This window comes from Cajanus cajan, chromosome 10 (assembly GCF_000230855.2).
Source record: "Cajanus cajan strain Asha chromosome 10, NIPB_CcT2T_4, whole genome shotgun sequence".
Lineage (NCBI taxonomy): Eukaryota > Viridiplantae > Streptophyta > Magnoliopsida > Fabales > Fabaceae > Cajanus > Cajanus cajan.
Window position 1 is genome coordinate 12,298,243 of NC_138526.1, and position 18,033 is coordinate 12,316,275.

Sequence of the window (18,033 nt, forward strand, 5' to 3'; positions counted from 1 at the left end):
CCGACAGCGGGGGGCTCTATCTGTGCCGCCAACTCCCTCCATCGTTGGGCGTACGCCTTGAAAGATTCATCATTTTTCTTACTCAAGGCTTGAAGATCTGACCTATCGGGTGTTAGGTCGATGTTGTATTTATAGCGCTTGAGAAAGGCGTCGGCCAACTGCCTCCATGTATGTACTAGATTTCCATCTAGCTGCATATACCAATTGAGCGCAGTATCGGCTAAGCTCTCTTGGAAGCAATGGATCAAGAGCTTTTCATTTGTGGCATATGCAGCCATTTTGCGACAGTACATGGTGAGATGACTTTTAGGGCAAGTCGATCCCACGTACTTTGGGAAATCCGGCACTTTAAATTTAGGAGGGAATTGGATGTCTCTCACTAAACACATGTCGGCGGCATCTTTAATATCGAAGTCATGCCCCTCCATAGCCCTTAGCCGATCCTCTAGGGCGTGGAATTGTTCCTTTGAAACTTCGGGCTCTTTAATCATGATCCCCGCCCCAAGGGGTACAGCTCGTGGAGGTTCTTCCTCGTGCTCCTCCTCCTCATGATGATGGGACTCATGGTCACTGTGGTGAGACCCATGTACATTATGATGACGCATGAGCTCCATCATTTGCGCCATTTGTTCTTTGAGCTGCGAGAGCTCGGCTGTAAGCTTCTTATTTTGGTCCTCCAGCGCTTCCATCTTCTTGATTTTCTGCGCGCATGTGAGGACAGAGAGATGACCAGCCACTTTCTAAAAATGAATATTTAATCTTAATTAATTTATGGAATGAATACGCTCTTGACATGAGCTTGATAACCCTCCATTTTTAAGGCGCTGCCTTTTTAAAACAGAGTGTTACTACCCTCCTTGACTTATGATCTCTCCTCAACGGAGAATCTCGATAATTATGGGTCTCTTTTACTCATGTCAAGAGGTATTGGTGAACCTAAAATGCATGGTTTATGAGGTTGCATGATGTCTTATTGGTAATGATGCACATGCTCCTCACTTTTATTATATTTTCGCACATGGTCTTTCCTCTCATGTCATGGTATTTTCATGCATGGGGATTTATTCTTAGACCTTATCACGAGGTTATTTATTAATGCACAAACAATTGCACATAAGCATTTACACAAACAATTCACTCATCCACGAACAGTCACGAGCGAATCACGAGGTAGGGGTTTCCTGCAGAAAGGTGCATAGTCAAGGTGGTTCTAACTGTTCTCACCGGTCTGAGGCCCCCAAGGTGCCCCCATTATAGGGACCCAATTCCTCTCGTCGTAAGTCGATGGAAAGCTCCAACGCACTGTCGGACTCGAGTTCATGGTTATCACCTTGAGTGATGCTTTCCGACAACGGTCTACGGGCACCTATAGACCCATTCGACAACCGGCCGTACTAACATCCACTCCCTATGGCTTACCACTCATGCCCCCGGGTATAGAGGGAACTGTTGTGTGCAAAGGTTTGTGTGCAGTTTTTATTTCAAACATTTGCGAAAATTTAAACATACAACAGTTATTTAAAGCCAAATAGATAAAGCATGTTATCATACAAGTAAGGGGTAATAAAGTAATTTTAAACTATTATTTTAAAAATAATCCATCACTAAATGGGACTGACTCTCGAAGCTTCCCCAGTGGAGTCGCCATCTGTCGCCACCGGCCCGAAACGGGCTTTCGGCATTCGCGATGGATGGTTAGACTCTTTTATTTGTTTAAAAATATGGATTGCTAGAATGACTTATTCTCAAACTGAGACCTTGTCAAACGAGCAATTTTATTAAAAGGCTCACCAATCCATGTTAATCCCAAGCGGGACCCTCCATGGATTAGCGGTTTTCATAAAAAGGAAGGGTTCATGGAGTCGCCACCAATGTTTTACTCAAAACATTGGAAAAAGAAGTTTAAGGCAATCGATTCAAAAATCGACTTCGGCCATGACAACCAGAGTCGGGTAAGGGAGTCGGTTACGCGTGGGGAAGGTGTTAGCACCCCACAGCGCCCCTTTCGGGTTCCCTATGACAGATTATTTCTAAAAATAATAGTGCGAAATTACTAAATTACCCTTTATTCATTTATTCTAAACAATTATAACTTAACTATCTACATGATGACAGTTAAATATACACACAGAAAGCAATAAAAGGAAGGTCTTAAGAAGAAACCTTTGAAGCGTGCTTTTATATTCAAGTAAAACTGGGAAGCTTTTTGGCGTTCCCTCGCTCTACAAGCCCGCTCGCTCCCTCCTAGAAAATTTTAACTATGGAAATCCAGAGGATTTCCCTTCGACTCAGTTCGAGACTCAAGCAAAAAGCTCAGAACTCGAGAACTTTGTCGGATCAACTCTCCGAGTGATTTCTAGGCAGAGCACTGCTCAAAAAAACCCAGAATACTCAAGAAGAGGGTTAAAACTCAGTGTAAAAGTGTGTAATGACGTCCAAATGACGTCTTATTTATAGGGAACAGGTGCAATACGGGCCCTGGAGTCAATACGGTCCGTATTGAAGTTTTGAACTACAATACGGCCGTATTGAGTTCAGTGCGGCTGTATTGAAGTTCAGAAACTTCAATACGGCCGTTTTGAGTTCAGTGCGGCTGTATTGAAGTTCAGAAACTTCAATACGGCCGTATTGAGTTCAGTGCGGCTGTATTGAAGTTCATAAACTTCAATACGGCCGTATTGAGTTCAGTGCGGCCGTATTGTAGTTCAAAATGTTCAATACGGCCGTACTGAACTTTTGGGAGGCCGTATTGGGCTTTATTCCCTCCACTTCCTTATTTTGAGCTATTATAAGACCTCTAGACCTACAGAGAATCCTCCTAGGGCCTTCCATGAGTCCTTCTGGTTGACTTTCCTTCAGTCTTCAAGAGTCTTCAAGCTTTATTTCCGACCCGGACAATTTTAGGGGTCTACACCTGTAACATCTAAGAGTGGCACCTCCACCCTGTCTCCCTCCTCTGGCAGCATCAGCAGGTTGCCTAATGACAGGACCCCTTACGGTGGTTGGGGCCTATCATATGGCTTCCTCTAATTTCCTCCCCTCTTGGACCCAACTGGTCCCTCAGCAGTCTTCATCACACGGTTGCCACCTTCTAACTGCTCAACCACCTTAGCCTTCTCCACCAAGGCCGGAAACTCAATGATGGCCATAGGCACCACCACCCTCTTCAGCTCCTGCTTTAGACCCTCAGCAAACTTCCTACATTTCCAGGGCTCAAATATAGCTTGTGAGTAGAAACGAGTCAGGTGCTCAAATCTCATCGCATACTCAGATACTGTCATCCAACCCTGGTGCAACCGCATGAACTCAGCCTCCTTGGCGTGCCTCACGCTTTTCGGAAAGTACTTCTCCTGGAACACCCTCCTGAAGCACTCCCAATCAACAACAACTCCTCTAGCAGTCAGCATATGATGGGTACCTCTCCACCAATGCTCTGCCTCCCCAACCAGCATGTATACAACATATGCCAGCCTCCTCTCTTGAGAACATCCTAACATAGTGAAGATCTTCTCCAACTCACAGATCCAGTGGTCAGCTACCTTTGGGTCTGCATCTCCCTTGAACTGTGGAGGATGGCATTTCCGGAACTCAGTTGGATCTCGGCTCTCCTGTGACCCCACGGGCCTTGTTGCACCAGCTGCAACTCTATCAGCGTCTATCCTAACAAAATAGGCATTTTGTTGCTGCATAGTTGTAGCCATCATCTCCATGGCACGGGCTATCTGCTCATTGGTTCTAGTCATTGTCTACAAAAGTAATAGCACCTTCAGTATACAATAACTAAACCAAACAACAATCATCAACACAGCAGTCAACCAATAAATCAGCAAAGCAAAGCAACACAACACAGAGCTCGGCACAACAAAAGCCTAAAGGAACCACCCACAAAGAGTGTCCACTAGACTCGAACTGCTTTGATACCACTAAAGTGTAACGACCCGCCTGGCCGTCACACACAGCTGAACACCACAACACCACACAGAAAAGAGTATGCATATATATATAAGCAGCTAAAATATATACACAAGGTCTAGCCTGGGGCTAAAAAAATCAGAGTATGCAAAATTACATCCAAAGGTAGCCAAACTAGTGGCCAAAACAACAAAACATCAAACATCCACTCCATCTGCCAGCTGCAGACCTGCCTCAAGACCAGCCTATCCCTGTTCTGCTCCCATACATAGTATGATCATCGCAGTCCAAACCACATGGAAACAACAAAAGGTAAGCTAGTGAAAAGAATCTACATAAACACATATAATTACAGGAATTATAATCAGCTATAGCTAACAACATATCATCTAGTTCAGCAACATCAGCATATAATATATCACAGCATACATCATTCAACAATAACAGCAATAAACAAACAATGCGTCGTCACGCATATCAGCTCGGAGATCTCCTACAACAGCTCAGCCTTACGGCCTACAATAGCTCAGCCTTACGGCCTACAACAGCTCAGCCTTACGACCTACAACAGCTCAGCCTTACGGCCTACAACAACTCATATCAGCATGCAGCACAGCACAGCAAATCAGCATTATTAGCATACAGCACAGCTAAATAATATACAACACATCTTGAACATCTCACAACACAACAATGTTATAATTCAGCATTATCATCTAACAGCACAACAATATTCATCAATTACAGCTCAGCTTAGCATATATCAACATTTATCAGCAATGCACACCCTATATCAGCAATAACAACATATAAATCAACATCTCATCCATGCCCGGCGCACTCATGGTCGCGCCTGGCGTGGCACAACCAGGGAGCACCAGGAACCAGCACGCCCGGCACAAGAGTACTCGTGCCCGGCGTAGAACAACCAGAGAGCCCAAGGCTCAAACGCACCAGGTGCAAACCCAGGCAGAGACTTTTGAGGAGTCTCACGCGCCCAGCGTGCCCAAACCCGTGCTTGGCGTAGGGAAGGCAGAGACCTCCCCAAGGTCTCGCGCCCGATGCAATACCAATTACACCCAGCGCCCCCCTGGCAAAGACTCCCAAGGAGTCCCCACGCCCGACGAGACATGGTCGTGCCCGACGCGTCACCAGAAAACCCAAAAACATGATACAAACTGATATAGCGCCCGGGGCGGTCCAAGCCACACCCGACGTGGGCCATCCAAAGGCTCACATTCTCAAGCTCGCCCGACGCACACACCCTTGCGCCCGGCGGGCTTGCCCAAATGGAGCCCTCTGGTGGTCACGCGCCCGACACGAAGAACTGAGCCCGGCGTGATACCCAGCAGCAACCCTCAAACTTTCGAAAATTTCTTCAAAACCTATGCAAACAACTAGAAAATCCACATGCAAACTATCCAAAAGTTCACACTTTCATCAAACATCAATAAAAACACCTCATTTTCAGCATGCAACCTCAAATCATTAAAACCCAAATTTTCACCCAAAACCTCGGAAAAACCCGAAAACGAATTTTCTTCCACCTCAACCAAATTCATCCAGAAATTCAACCATAAATGAGTATAGGAACTCATTTTCAACGAAAATCAGCCAAAGAACCTAGCTTCCCTTACCTCGGTACGAAGAAATCCGAGCTTCCGGGAAGGAGAAACGAACGGGAAAAAGAGAGACAGAGAAGAAGAGAAGCTCCACGCCCACAGCTAGCTCCAAACGCCACTAATCAGCACCTATGCTCACCACAGCCACCACAAAGGAAGGAAAGGAGAGAGTGAGAGTGAGAATAGAGTGAGTGAGAGTTGAAAGGGAGAGATGAGAGATGCGGGTCTCACACCACTGCCCTTTTTTCCTACCAAATTTGTGCAAATGTTGTCTGACAATGTCTTAATAACTTTCCAGCCTGGATTTGAACATGAGTTAAGCAAATAGCATATGTATCATTTTATAATTTGCTTTTACATTTATAAACTGGGGTCTGTTCTTTTTCAAGAGGAGGTTCTGGAATGGGTTGTTGATGGCCTCTGCTTCTTTGCTGGCCTCAACAAGATCTTCATATTCAGCATCCACATTAGGGGTACCCCTAACTCTCTCCAATACCTTTCTCCCCTCTTCAAATTTTCCTTGTTCCACAAGACAGTTGGGTGTCTCCGAACACATCAAACCACCAAAAAATTTTGTCCCCTGTATGCTCGTACTTAATATAAAGTCCACCTATTTTTGGGTGAAAATAGGTCCTTTATTTGTCACATTCAATTTTGATTTATATATTGCTGTTTCCTTTATTCAATGTAAGTTGCATGATTTGATCATCTCTGGAAAATTCTTTTATTGATAGTTTGATACATTCAAAGCTAGCAGTCGCAGGCTCGCAGGAAGTATAGAATAGCATGAGATGAGATTGTACAAAAGAATAATGCATATGCATTTATTGCTTGGACGCTTGGTAGATCAATTTATCGTGCTTACTTTGATCTTTTTCTTTATTTTTCCCCAAGTTTAACTTCCCTGAATCCTAACTTCACAAGTCTTTCTGTATCATGTTTTCTTTGGTTTTGATCAGTTTATATGGTTTTCCTAAGGTTTTTCCTTTCTTGCAGGTTTGATGTTGTCATTCACTTTGCTGGACTAAAACCAGTAGGAGAAAGTGTGCAAAAACCTTTACTATACTACAATAATAACTTCACTGGGACAATCACTCTATTGGAAGTCATGGCTGCAAGAAGGTAAAATCCTTCTTGTTTATTAGTCATGGCTGCAAGAAAAGCAGTGCAGTTTGAATGATTCTGAAATAAGCTGATCAGGTTTGACTTAGCTAACACAAACACCAAATGGTACAAAAGATATAATGATAACAGCTGTGCTGAAGTTTTCACACCACATACACTCAAACATAGAAACTCTCATAAATGATATGTATTTATAGAGAATAAGGAAAAACTGCTTACATTATTCATGTTAAATAATTTCTTGTACTGCTAAGCCAGAGCATTTTTTGGTTCTGTGAGGACTTGTAAAACCAACATTTCAATAGTCATATGACCAGATATCCATGCAAAATCTATAAATTTCTCTAAATTCTAAAATAGGTTGTCCATATTCATTTAAACTTAAGTATTCCACAAGACAAAAGTCATAATTTTAGACTAACATACACCTACGTAAGCAGCATATACATAAATACATCATATTTCTCAATGCCAGTCACTTATTTTAAAACTGCTAAATACATTTGGAGTTACTGTGCTTTCTTCCCCGTTCCCCATTTGTGTTTAAATATTATCAGCTAGAGAGCAAAAGCCTTAAAAACAAAGTTGAGCTCTCAGAGGTTTTCCTTCCCGAGTAGACAGAATCACCTTAAACTTAGGCAACCTGAGCAACAGTCTCAGATGCATCTGTTTCTTGCCTGAAAATTTTAGATGGTCAGTAAACCAATCAAAAGTAAAATCAACCAATTTCTTAGACATAAAAACATAATACGAATTTGATCCACAATTATATTATCATTTGTTATGGAGGGCATAGGTCAGGTCAGTCATGGAATAGGATGCTGCAAACCCGAAAAGAAACTTGACTGATCATTAAGACATGTAATAATTTTAGGCAAGTAGGTGAGGTAAGAAACAATTTGGGCTATACACATTATCATATAAAATGGAGAAATTCAACACTTCCAATTGACAATACCACATGGTCAGAGACACGTCAAAGTAATCTTAGTTTAAGCATACACTTTAACCCCAAATCGTGTCATTATCACATGATGAACACATGCAAAACATGACTAGTACAGTAATACATCACTAACTAAACCATTATTCAATACAATTTGATTAAACCCTTAAAATACAGAGCAACTGCCTGCAAAGAGAAATGAAAGATACCAGACAATCAATTATCAAACATTGGCTCCATTGATGGATGCTTCACAAAAGGTACACAGAACACACATAAAAGTAGCAATACACATCTAAAGAGTATTTTGCACTAGGAAAAGGCGCAAAAAACTGGAAGCTTATCATGAAATTCTACATCTGGGTTGTGGTCTTGGGGTAAAGAAAAATGCTTACTGGCACTCCACTCAACAAAACACTTTCATTTACTGGTTAGCTTTATTAAATAATTTAATAAAACTTATCAATAGCTTTATTAAATTATTTTATATCGACTGTCATAAAGCTAAAGTTGAATATTTCATAATTCTTTCATATAATTGTGAGAATCAAACAAGGAGCCATTACTTTTAAGTAAAATTATGTATATTGCAACCTTTGACACAACAAGCCACCTATGATCCTCAATGACACTCGGTAGGTCTATAAATCATTGATAAACAATAAAACAAATAGGATCTCCATATGGATTAATTCAGCCCTTAAAATCTATTGTGAAGTTAGAATTGGCCAAAATCCTCAAAATAGTACCATTCATAGAAAATACTTGTAGAGAAATAGGGTCACATTTATAGTATCATTCATAATAAACTTTTGGTCCATAAATACAACACCTCAAAATACTTGCGGAGACGTCCTTCAATCATTTTGTCTATAGCCATCTGAGGTTTACCAGAGGCAAGCATTTCAATATACATACAAAATATAAGTTCATTTCATATTTTGACTATCTAGTGAATGCAAACTTCAAAATATCAACTAAATATAAGTTCATTTCATGTGTTTTCCCAAATCTTGATCTGGTATATATGACATAAAATCCTTTCTGATTTACATAAAATTATTTTCTGATTGATTTTATTGCAGTACTTAATATATTTTCATAACACATGAGTCATATGTATGGTATGCAACTGTTTGTTATTGCAGTACTTAATATATTCTCACTAGTAAGTTGTGTACTACAGAGTGAATAATTTTATGATAAAAATGATTGAATCAGCAGAAAATTATTTCTTTTTATTCATGTTTCTTTCAGGAGGAGATGTCAACAGAAATGAGTCAAACTGACAACTCTAATGAAATTTCAACTAATGATAGTTTTAGTAAAGTGTTGGGAAAGGATCATGCTGGACGTGTACGTTGCTTGGGATTAGGAGGTTTACATAGTGTGGCATTTCAATCATCCATAGGACTTAGTAGTGTAGGGTACAGTTCTTCAAATCTTGATTCCACTAAAAAAGGAAGTAATTAGTTTGAAGGGTCAATTGGCAACTTCTCAAGAAAATGTCAAGACATTAAAAAATGTCATGCTTGCTTACATACAAATGAAGGAAGGACATATTCTTACTGAGTTAGAGGCTATGTTTGGTAGTGGTAGTAGTAATGTAGCGGTAAGTGTTTTATATGTTTTTGCACTAAATTAAATTATATTAATACTTAATTGAAGTTTAATATTTTATGCATAATTTATTAATAAGGATAACATTAAACAATTTGTATTTTATAGGATGAAGGGAGTGGACATGACATGCCAACACCACAAGGAGGATCGTTATTAGATAGTAATGTTTATGGAGTTTGACATTATTATTGTTTTTTTTTTGTTAGACATGATGAACTCGTGAATTTGAACCTATGTTTTTATATTTGAAGCAAGATTAATTTTGGGACAATTTACATATTTTGCTTTTGAGCATTGATCATGAATTTGATTTTGAGTTACTTAATATGTTGAATATGTTTTAGAACTGATGGATGTTAATGTCTTAATAATAAAAAATGTCATGCTAGACCTATGGCTAGATGTTGTCTTGATTTTTTTATAATCTTAAAAGTTGTTAATTTAATGTATCATTATGTAATTATATTTGAACAAGAAATATACAAAACACATAAATATTATTATAATTATAGGTAGAATTTACTAAAATAAATGATCCTAGAATTCGACAAGTAAAATTTTTATTTATAAGTTACTTGAATTAAATAATAATATAATATAGTCATTATTAATTTTTAATGATTAATATGGTTGGTGATAATTTTTAATAATAATTTGATAAATGCCTAAAATATATAGAATATTATTTTTCAATTTATAATAAAAATGAACTTTTAAAATAATTCCAAATATATTTTAAAAATAAAAAATTATCGTAAAATAAAGTGTATTTTTGATAGTTTAAAATTGTTAGAAAATGTGAGATCATAAAAAATATATTTTTTTGGCAAATCTAAAACTGCCAGAAAATGTAAACAAGTAAAAATAATAATTTTGTGGCGGTTTTAAAATCGTCAGAAACTTTGAATTGGGCAGAATTAAAGAATTTTGTGATGGTTTCAAACAGCCAGAAAATGACAAACAAGTCAAAATAAAAATGCATTTTGTGGCGGTTTCAAACACCACCAAGAGATTGAATTTTCTGGCGCTCAAAACTAGCGTTTACAAAATATCCGCCGCAAACGATTTTTGGCGACCGTAGATCCGACAGTTATTAATGACGCTTGTAATGCGCTTTGTGGCGATTTTTAATCACCAGAAACTGCCAAAGTAATCGCCACAAATCACACATTTTTTTGTAGTGTAGGACTTACAAACCAAACTATCCCCAAGGACTAATCCCCAAGCTTTTACACAAGAGGGCTTTCCCTGGCGGTGTATTCCATATATATCGTACCCTTAAAAACATTTATGTAAATGATGCATGTAAATTAAGACTCTGTGCATTCTCATATCACATTATCATGTCTCGTTATCACATATCCTCATATCTCATGTCTCATATTCACTTTTCACATTATCTCATCATATCTCATCATATTCCAATAAACATTTAAAATAATACAATTTACTCATATAATTGCCTCTTCCAACAATCTCCTTTTACAATCACTAATGCATTCCCTTAGGGTTTCCCATAGAAACCCATTGAGATCTCAAATCATATAATTATTTACATATAAGAAAAGTAATAGATAAAATAGATATAATTGGGAAAAACCCCTCATACATGAGCATACAAAAAACATAGGATTAGGGGTTAATCCCACTACCTAACATACATTCCAACACCCAGAGCGAGGTTTCTCACTCCCCTTTTACCTCGATAAGCAGGAGATGAAGCTAGAGCAAAATCCAGTTGATATCCTTCTCTTGGTTCTCCTTGGTCTTCAGAGAGTGTGTCTAGGAGTAGTGTTAGAGTCTGCTATTTATAGATGTCAAAAGTGGTCAAAACGGTCCGTTTCAGATCCGGAACGGCCCGTTCTGGATCCTTTCATCATGTGTTAAATTCGCATCTAGAACGGTCCGTTCTTAAACAAGAACGGCTCGTTCTGGAGTTGAGTTTAACTCATAAAGACCATATTTGGAACGACTCGTTCTTAAACCAGAACGACCCGTTCCCAACTAGGGTTCTAGGACATTTTAGTAGTTTGGAATGGTCGTTTCAGTCTGGGAACGACCCGTTCTGGGCTACTAGGTAACCCTTATTTAAGTAATTTGGAACAGTCCGTTCCAGTTTGGGAATGGCCCGTTTTGGGCTACTAATTTACCCTTATTGGGCTTTGAGCCATCATATAATTTATGAAAATCGGGGTGTTATAATTCTCTCCTCCTTTTTGAAATTTTTTCCCCGAAATTTACCTGATAACAGAAATGGGTAGGCTCCTCGCATCTTGCTTTCTAATTCGTAAGTCGTAATGTCTCCAGTCCCCTTTCGGAGATTATACTCATAGGAAAACCTATATAACCTCACTACCTCACTAATGTACAACTCTATCTGAGTAAGTGTAATTATAAGGATAGTTTTTTAAAAATAATGGAGAGAGAAAGAGTAGTTTAAGAGGTGATTATAAGGACAAAATATTCTAAAAATGTGAACACTAGAAGAAATAATCTCCTTTATTAATATTATAGAATGTAAATAAAATGATAATGATCTAAAAAAATTAAAGATCGTAAATCTTAAAAAATACATATGATTCTTGCATAGAAAATTAATTAAAAATAAATATCAAATGTATAATTTATTAAGAGTCTAAGATTTTAATATCTTTAGTGACAATTGAAGTTGGATTAATTATTAAAATCTAAAAATTTAATTTAATTTGGTCATCTATTAAAGTCACAAATAAACCATAAACAAGACACCTACTATTTAATACATTGTTTTAGCCATTGCTAAACCCTTGATGGGTTCCTTCTCCATGAAATGACGTAGGGATGAAGGAGAGGAAGCCTTGCCCTTGATCTAGATTCAACAAGGAAGATAAAGGTAGGTACTTGGTGAAGGAAAGGAAGTTGATGTGAGAAGGGAGGTGTTTGGGCGGAAGCTATTTAGGAGATGGTGTTTGGTGATTTAGGTTGGCTCACTCCAAGGTAGGTGGAGGCCACTCTAGGTATCACTCTCCAAGGGTGGAGAATGAAGGTAGGCTAGCCGAATTTAGCTAGGGACTAAGGATAGGGACTTGAGGCATAAGAATGCTCACTCAAATTCATATACATCCAAAGTGTTTACAAGTGGTGGGGTGTGGGGTTTTTATAGGAGGAGTTGCATTTAGGGTTGCATTTAGGGTTGCATGGCCGAAAATGCCAAGGCCAAATGCACTCCAAATGCAATGCCAAATTAACCCTAGATGCAACTTGGTGGCCAAGTTTGGAATCTATGAGTTTAGATTGGCTATAACAAGGTGCATGATAAGACCATGCAACCTTTGCCCTCCACTTGGGCCTAAGCCTTTCTAACACCAAAAATAGGTCCAAACTTTGCCAAAAATTGCGTCACCTCCTCTAAAACACCCTAGCCCAAAATTTGAAAACCCTAATTATCTAAAGCACCCCATAATACAAGGGTAAAATAGGAAATACAAAGAAAATAAATCCTATGACTAAAATACCCCAAAATACAAGGGTAAAATTGGAATAAACCAAATAAATCCTACACTACTCAAAATTAGTCATAGCATTGGACCATGTGATGGGTTTCACATGAAGTACCATGGATGGTCCTCCATCATACCCTCCTTCTTGAGAAGGATTTGACCACAAATCTTCAAGTTCTTCCATTCCATTGATCCTTCAAAAGAAGTGAAACCACAATTAGGGGAGTAAAATATTAAAACTTAACTATGCAATCCTTAAGTACATAATTTGTTGAATGAAGGTACTTAGGGCAAAAGGGAAGAGCCAAAGAGGCATCACCATTTAAAATTTATTGACCCATGCAATTCACTCACCAAATCATCTAACTTAGGATTGGGTGCCTTTTATTCAATGATGGCTTTTAAAAAGGTGCTCATCCTCCATTGCCATCTTTCTTTGGCACCAAAAGAAGGAGGATGGCACAAGGGTTAAGGTTCTTTTGAACCTAGCCCTTTGTCTTCAAAGGAAAAATTCTTTTTTTCTTTTCTTTTCTTTTTGTTTTTGTTTTTGCTTTTCTCTTCATCATCTTTCTTAGCCTTTAGTTTGAGTTGGTCCTCATTCACTTGAGAGGGTGATAGAGGACACCACACAAACTTCTTACCTAAGTGTTGGAAACTTATTTTATTGGTGAGGCCATCATGGATTATGTGCTTGTCAAATTGCCATGGCCTTCCAAGCAAGACATGACTAACCTCTAATGGCACTATGTCACACAAAACTTCTTCTTGATATTTGCCAATAGAGATTGGTATGCTTGTTTGTTGGTTGACTACAACACCTTTTTCCTCATTGATCCATTGCATTTTGTAAGGTTTAGGATGAGGTTTTGTAGTTAAGGCTAGCTTATCAACCAATCTAGTACTACAACAATTAGAAGTAGACCCACTATCGACAATGAGAGAACAAGTACTTTCTAAGACCTTGCATTTTGTTTGAAACAAGTTCTCTCGTTGTGATTGGTCAATTTCACTAGATTGATTGTTAAGGAGCCTTCTAACCAACAATAGGTCTCCTTCACAAGGTAAGATTTCTTCCTCGGATGCTAGAACTTCTTCTTCATCACTTGAAGATGAGGAAGTAGCTTCATCAAGGCTACTATAGTGATCTTGGCCCTTTAAAAGCATGGTTTTTTTGGTGGGACATTGTGAAGCAATGTGCCCACGGCCAAGACACTTGAAACACTTGATGTCACTTGTTTTAGTGTCTTTGGAAGATGCGTTAAAAGATGGTTTTTCTTTTTCTTTTTCTTTTTCTTTTTCTTCCTTGGGATAAGGTAGGGAAGAGTGGCCCTCCTTCTTAAAACTCTTGGAATAAGAGGGAATGGAGTCCTTTCGAAAAGGTTTTCATTGAAGTTGATGCTCCACTCTTGAACAAAGTTGAACTAGTTCATTCAAATCCCTATAAGGTAGAAGTTCAACTTTGTCTCTTATCTCAAGATTAAGACCACTTTGAAATCTAGAGATTGTGGTCCTCTCTTCCTCCCTAATCCCAGCCCTCATCATTAGCAACTCCATAGATTGCCTATATTCTTCCACACTAGAGGACCCTTGTTTCAATCTTTGAAGCTTATCCATAAGCTCTCGGTCATAGTATGGAGGAATATGCCTCCTTCTTAAGGCACTACGGAGCTCATTCCAATATTGGATTGGGGGCTCATGATTTATTCTCCTTTCTTTTTCTAAGGAGGTCCACCAATACATAGCATGCCCTTGGAAGCTAAGGGTTGCTAAAGAAACCTTCCTATCTTCACTTATTCCATGGCAAGAGAAAAGTTGCTCAACTTTCATTTCCCAATCTAAATAATTTTCAACATTATCCTTGCCATGAAATGGGGGAAGATTGATGTTAGGTTCCCTATTGGAGGACTCCCTATTTCTATGATGTCTTGGGGGCCTTTGATAGTAATCATCATTGTGATGACTACTAAAGAAGAGATCACTTGGAGGTTGGGTATGATGCCCTTCCTCCTCATGAGCACTTGCATACATATGCCCCTTTCCTCTTGAGGGTTGAGGAGAAGTGACTTTTGGTCTTGAACCACTAGCCTCTCCTCCCACAACTAATCTTTCAAGTAATCTTTTTATTTCCTCATTATTTCTTTCAAACTCTTTTTCTTTCCTTTTCAATTCTTCTTCTCTTTTTATATTTTCCTCTTCTTTTTTTCTTAGGTACTCTTTCAATTCCCTAAGTTCATCCCTAACACTAGACCTAGTGCTACGAGGATTATGACCATGGACACTAGAATGATCACTCATCTTTGATCAAGAAAAAGGTTTTCACAAATTGTTTTTCAAAAAGGGATTGAAAATGGTTTTCACAAAGAGTGAGTGATAAAAGGTTTTCACAAAAAAAAAGGTTTTCAAGGTGCAAGATAGGTAGGAAAGGCTTAAGTGCACAAAGTGAACTTTCAAGGGGAGGTGGACTACAAGGAATCACTTAATAACCAAGCCCTATCAAGTAAAAATCCCTAGCAAGATGGAACTTTCAAAAGTTAATTTGGTTGGGGTTGTGGCTTTCTTGTTTCTTTCTTTTATAGTAAGTGGTCATCATATAAGTTATAATATCAAGAGACTTGTTCCTACTGGTCCAAACCTTGCACAATCTCTTGACCTGACACCAATAATGGTAAAATCATTTTTTTTCTGATGAATTAAGGTTCCAAAATAAAATTAAGAGACTCGTTCCTACAAACTCAAACCTAGCCCAATCCCTTGACTTGATACCCTTAGGGACGAATTCCTTAAATTTCAACAACTTAGGTTTCCACCACGAAATCAAGAGACTTGTTCCTACAGGCCCAAACCCTGCTCAATCCCCTGACTCGATACCATCAAGGACAAATTCCTTTGAATCCAATGACTTTGATTTCCACCATGAAATCAAGAGACTTGATCCTACTAGCCCAAACCCAACCCAATCACTTGACCCGATACCATTAGGGACAAATTCTTTTGTTTCTAATGACTTGGGTTTTCAAAATGATATTGAGAGACTTGTTCTTACAGGCCCAAACCCTACCCAATTCCCTAACTTGATACCATCAGGGACAAAGTCCTTTGTTTCCAATAATTTAGGATTTCCCCACGAAATCAAAAGACTTGTTCCTACAGGCCCAAACCCAACCCAATCCCCTTACCCAATACCATCAGGGACACATTCTTTTGTTTCCAAGAATTTAGGTTTCCCCGAAGAAAATAAGAGACTTGTTCCTACAGGCCCAAACCCGGCCCAATCCCTGACCCAGTACCATTAGGGGAAAATTCATTTGTTTCCTATGATTTAGGCTTTCCCCATGAAATCAAGAGACTTGTTCCTACAGGCCCAAACCCATCCCAATCCCCTGACCTGACACCATCAAGGAAAATTGGACATAAATATTATTTGAACAATCATGCATAAATACCAAATTTTAGCAAAATTGGACATACCAATACATTTAATAAAAAAAATTAATTGATATACATTTCTATCACATGAAAAATAGCTCCATACCAATAAATTTTAAATGTAGTTATGTCTTCCTGTGAACAACATCAATCATACCAAGAAATAGATTCACATTGCTTAATCATCACGTGAAAAATTAAATAAGTCATAAAATAAAAGGAATTCACTAAATTAAAGTCACATTATATAACTATGGTTGGTCATGATCATTTTTTTTAAATCCATACCGATCCATTTAATAAAAATAAATTAGTTAACTAAGTTAGTTTTTATAAAGTTGACTGATTTGATTTTAAAAAAAAGGAATAGATTTTTTAAAAGTGAATTGATTCATTGTAATTCGGTTATCCACTTTTTACTTATATGGATCAGATTTTCAAAAACTTGAATTGATTAAAAAGATCAGAGTTCCCAAATCCAATAAATCAAAAAACCAAATTGATAAATAAGGGGAAGATTCACCAATGGTTCATTAGGGCTACAAAGTAGCACTAGGTCCACCCAAACTCATCATTGAGTTGGATTGGAGTTCTTAAATTAAGTTTGTAACATCCTAAATTTTTAGAAATAAAATAAAGTAAATTATCTTAATAAAATTTATATTGTGAGCTTAATTAATTTAATTAATTGAATTTATAATGTAAATAATGTTTTAATTAATTTAAATAAAATAAAAAGGGTTATAAGTGGAGAGTTTGGGTTTGACTCTAAGCCTAATATGAAGGCTTATTAAAAAAAAACAATTAGGTTCTCCTTGTGCATCTTTTTAAACCATAAAAGCATCTATAGAGAGAAACCTAAAAGAGACCACTTAAGAGAGTACGAAGTAGCAACTAGGGCTACAAAGAACCTATTGTGTTAGGGAATTGTCACTTGAGGTAAAGTAGGGAGTGAGAATGTCACATTCGTGGGCATGTATAAGGGGTAAGGGTGGTGAGACGACCCCTAAGCCTCTAAGATCTATGTTTGAATCTTTGTGAGTGTTTGTGTATAAATTTGTGTTTTAAGCATCGCATTTGTTCTTTTATATTCATTTGTATATTTTGGTTTGCGTAAATTTGAAGATGGATTGATGAGTTTGAGGGCTAGGGTCATGAATTTGGGTCTTTTGATGAGAATGTATAAAATTGAATGAATTACTGCTCTATGAATTTTGTATGTATGATATAAAATGTTTTTTATTGATTAATTGAACAAAAGATATGTATTGGTGGTTGTGGATGGGGTTGGAGAGCCTTGGATCACATAGCTCAAATTCTATAAAGTGTAGAATCTAGAGCAATGTGAAGCACGCCTACATGCAGTCAAGTGCAATGAACCTAATTTTTTGTGCTAGGTATACAGACAGTCATGTTAGGCATAAGAATGTCAGAGAGATCTCTAATGTCTCTACGTTGGGCCAATGATGTTACGCCTAATTCCATTTTGATGTCATTTTTTAGAAAAGGTGGTGCTAGGCATGACCTAGATCAGGCTAAGTAGATTAGTTCTAAAGGGATCTTTGACTCCTCAACTCTGGGTGTGGGGGCACCCACATTAAGTGCAATTTAAGCAGAAAGGTTCTTGATTTCGGGCGTGGATACTACCTTGTTGAACATGAATCTAGAATACGGATGAGATGTATTCTCATCCGTTGTGTTTATTATTGTGTGTTTAAGTTTATCGCCACTTGTAAGATTAGATCAGGCATAGAAAGAGGAGTTTAATGGAGGCGAAGTTTAGAACTTCCTTGGTTATTTTGGGTTTTGCTTTGATAGTGTGACATTAAGGTGGAAAATTTATATTTCTGTATTTATAGTTATACAAAGTTCTATTTTATTTTTTGGTTGAATTTATGTA

General features: G+C 38.0%; 1 protein-coding gene and 1 long non-coding RNA gene across 2 annotated transcripts; one reads left to right on the forward strand and one right to left on the reverse strand.

The window, feature by feature from the left end:
• Positions 1–3,026: 3,026 nt before the first annotated feature.
• LOC145952310 (uncharacterized) lies at positions 3,027–3,710 on the reverse strand. The gene has a single exon (XM_083064650.1). The coding sequence runs from the start codon at positions 3,708–3,710 to the stop codon at positions 3,027–3,029; it is 684 nt and encodes a 227-aa protein (XP_082920776.1).
• A 3,493-nt stretch (positions 3,711–7,203) lies between these two features.
• Positions 7,204–9,533, forward strand: LOC145952816 (uncharacterized). Its single transcript, XR_014430304.1, has 2 exons — positions 7,204–7,546; positions 9,334–9,533. It is a non-coding gene; the product is annotated as an uncharacterized LOC145952816 (long non-coding RNA).
• The last annotated feature ends 8,500 nt before the right edge of the window (positions 9,534–18,033 follow it).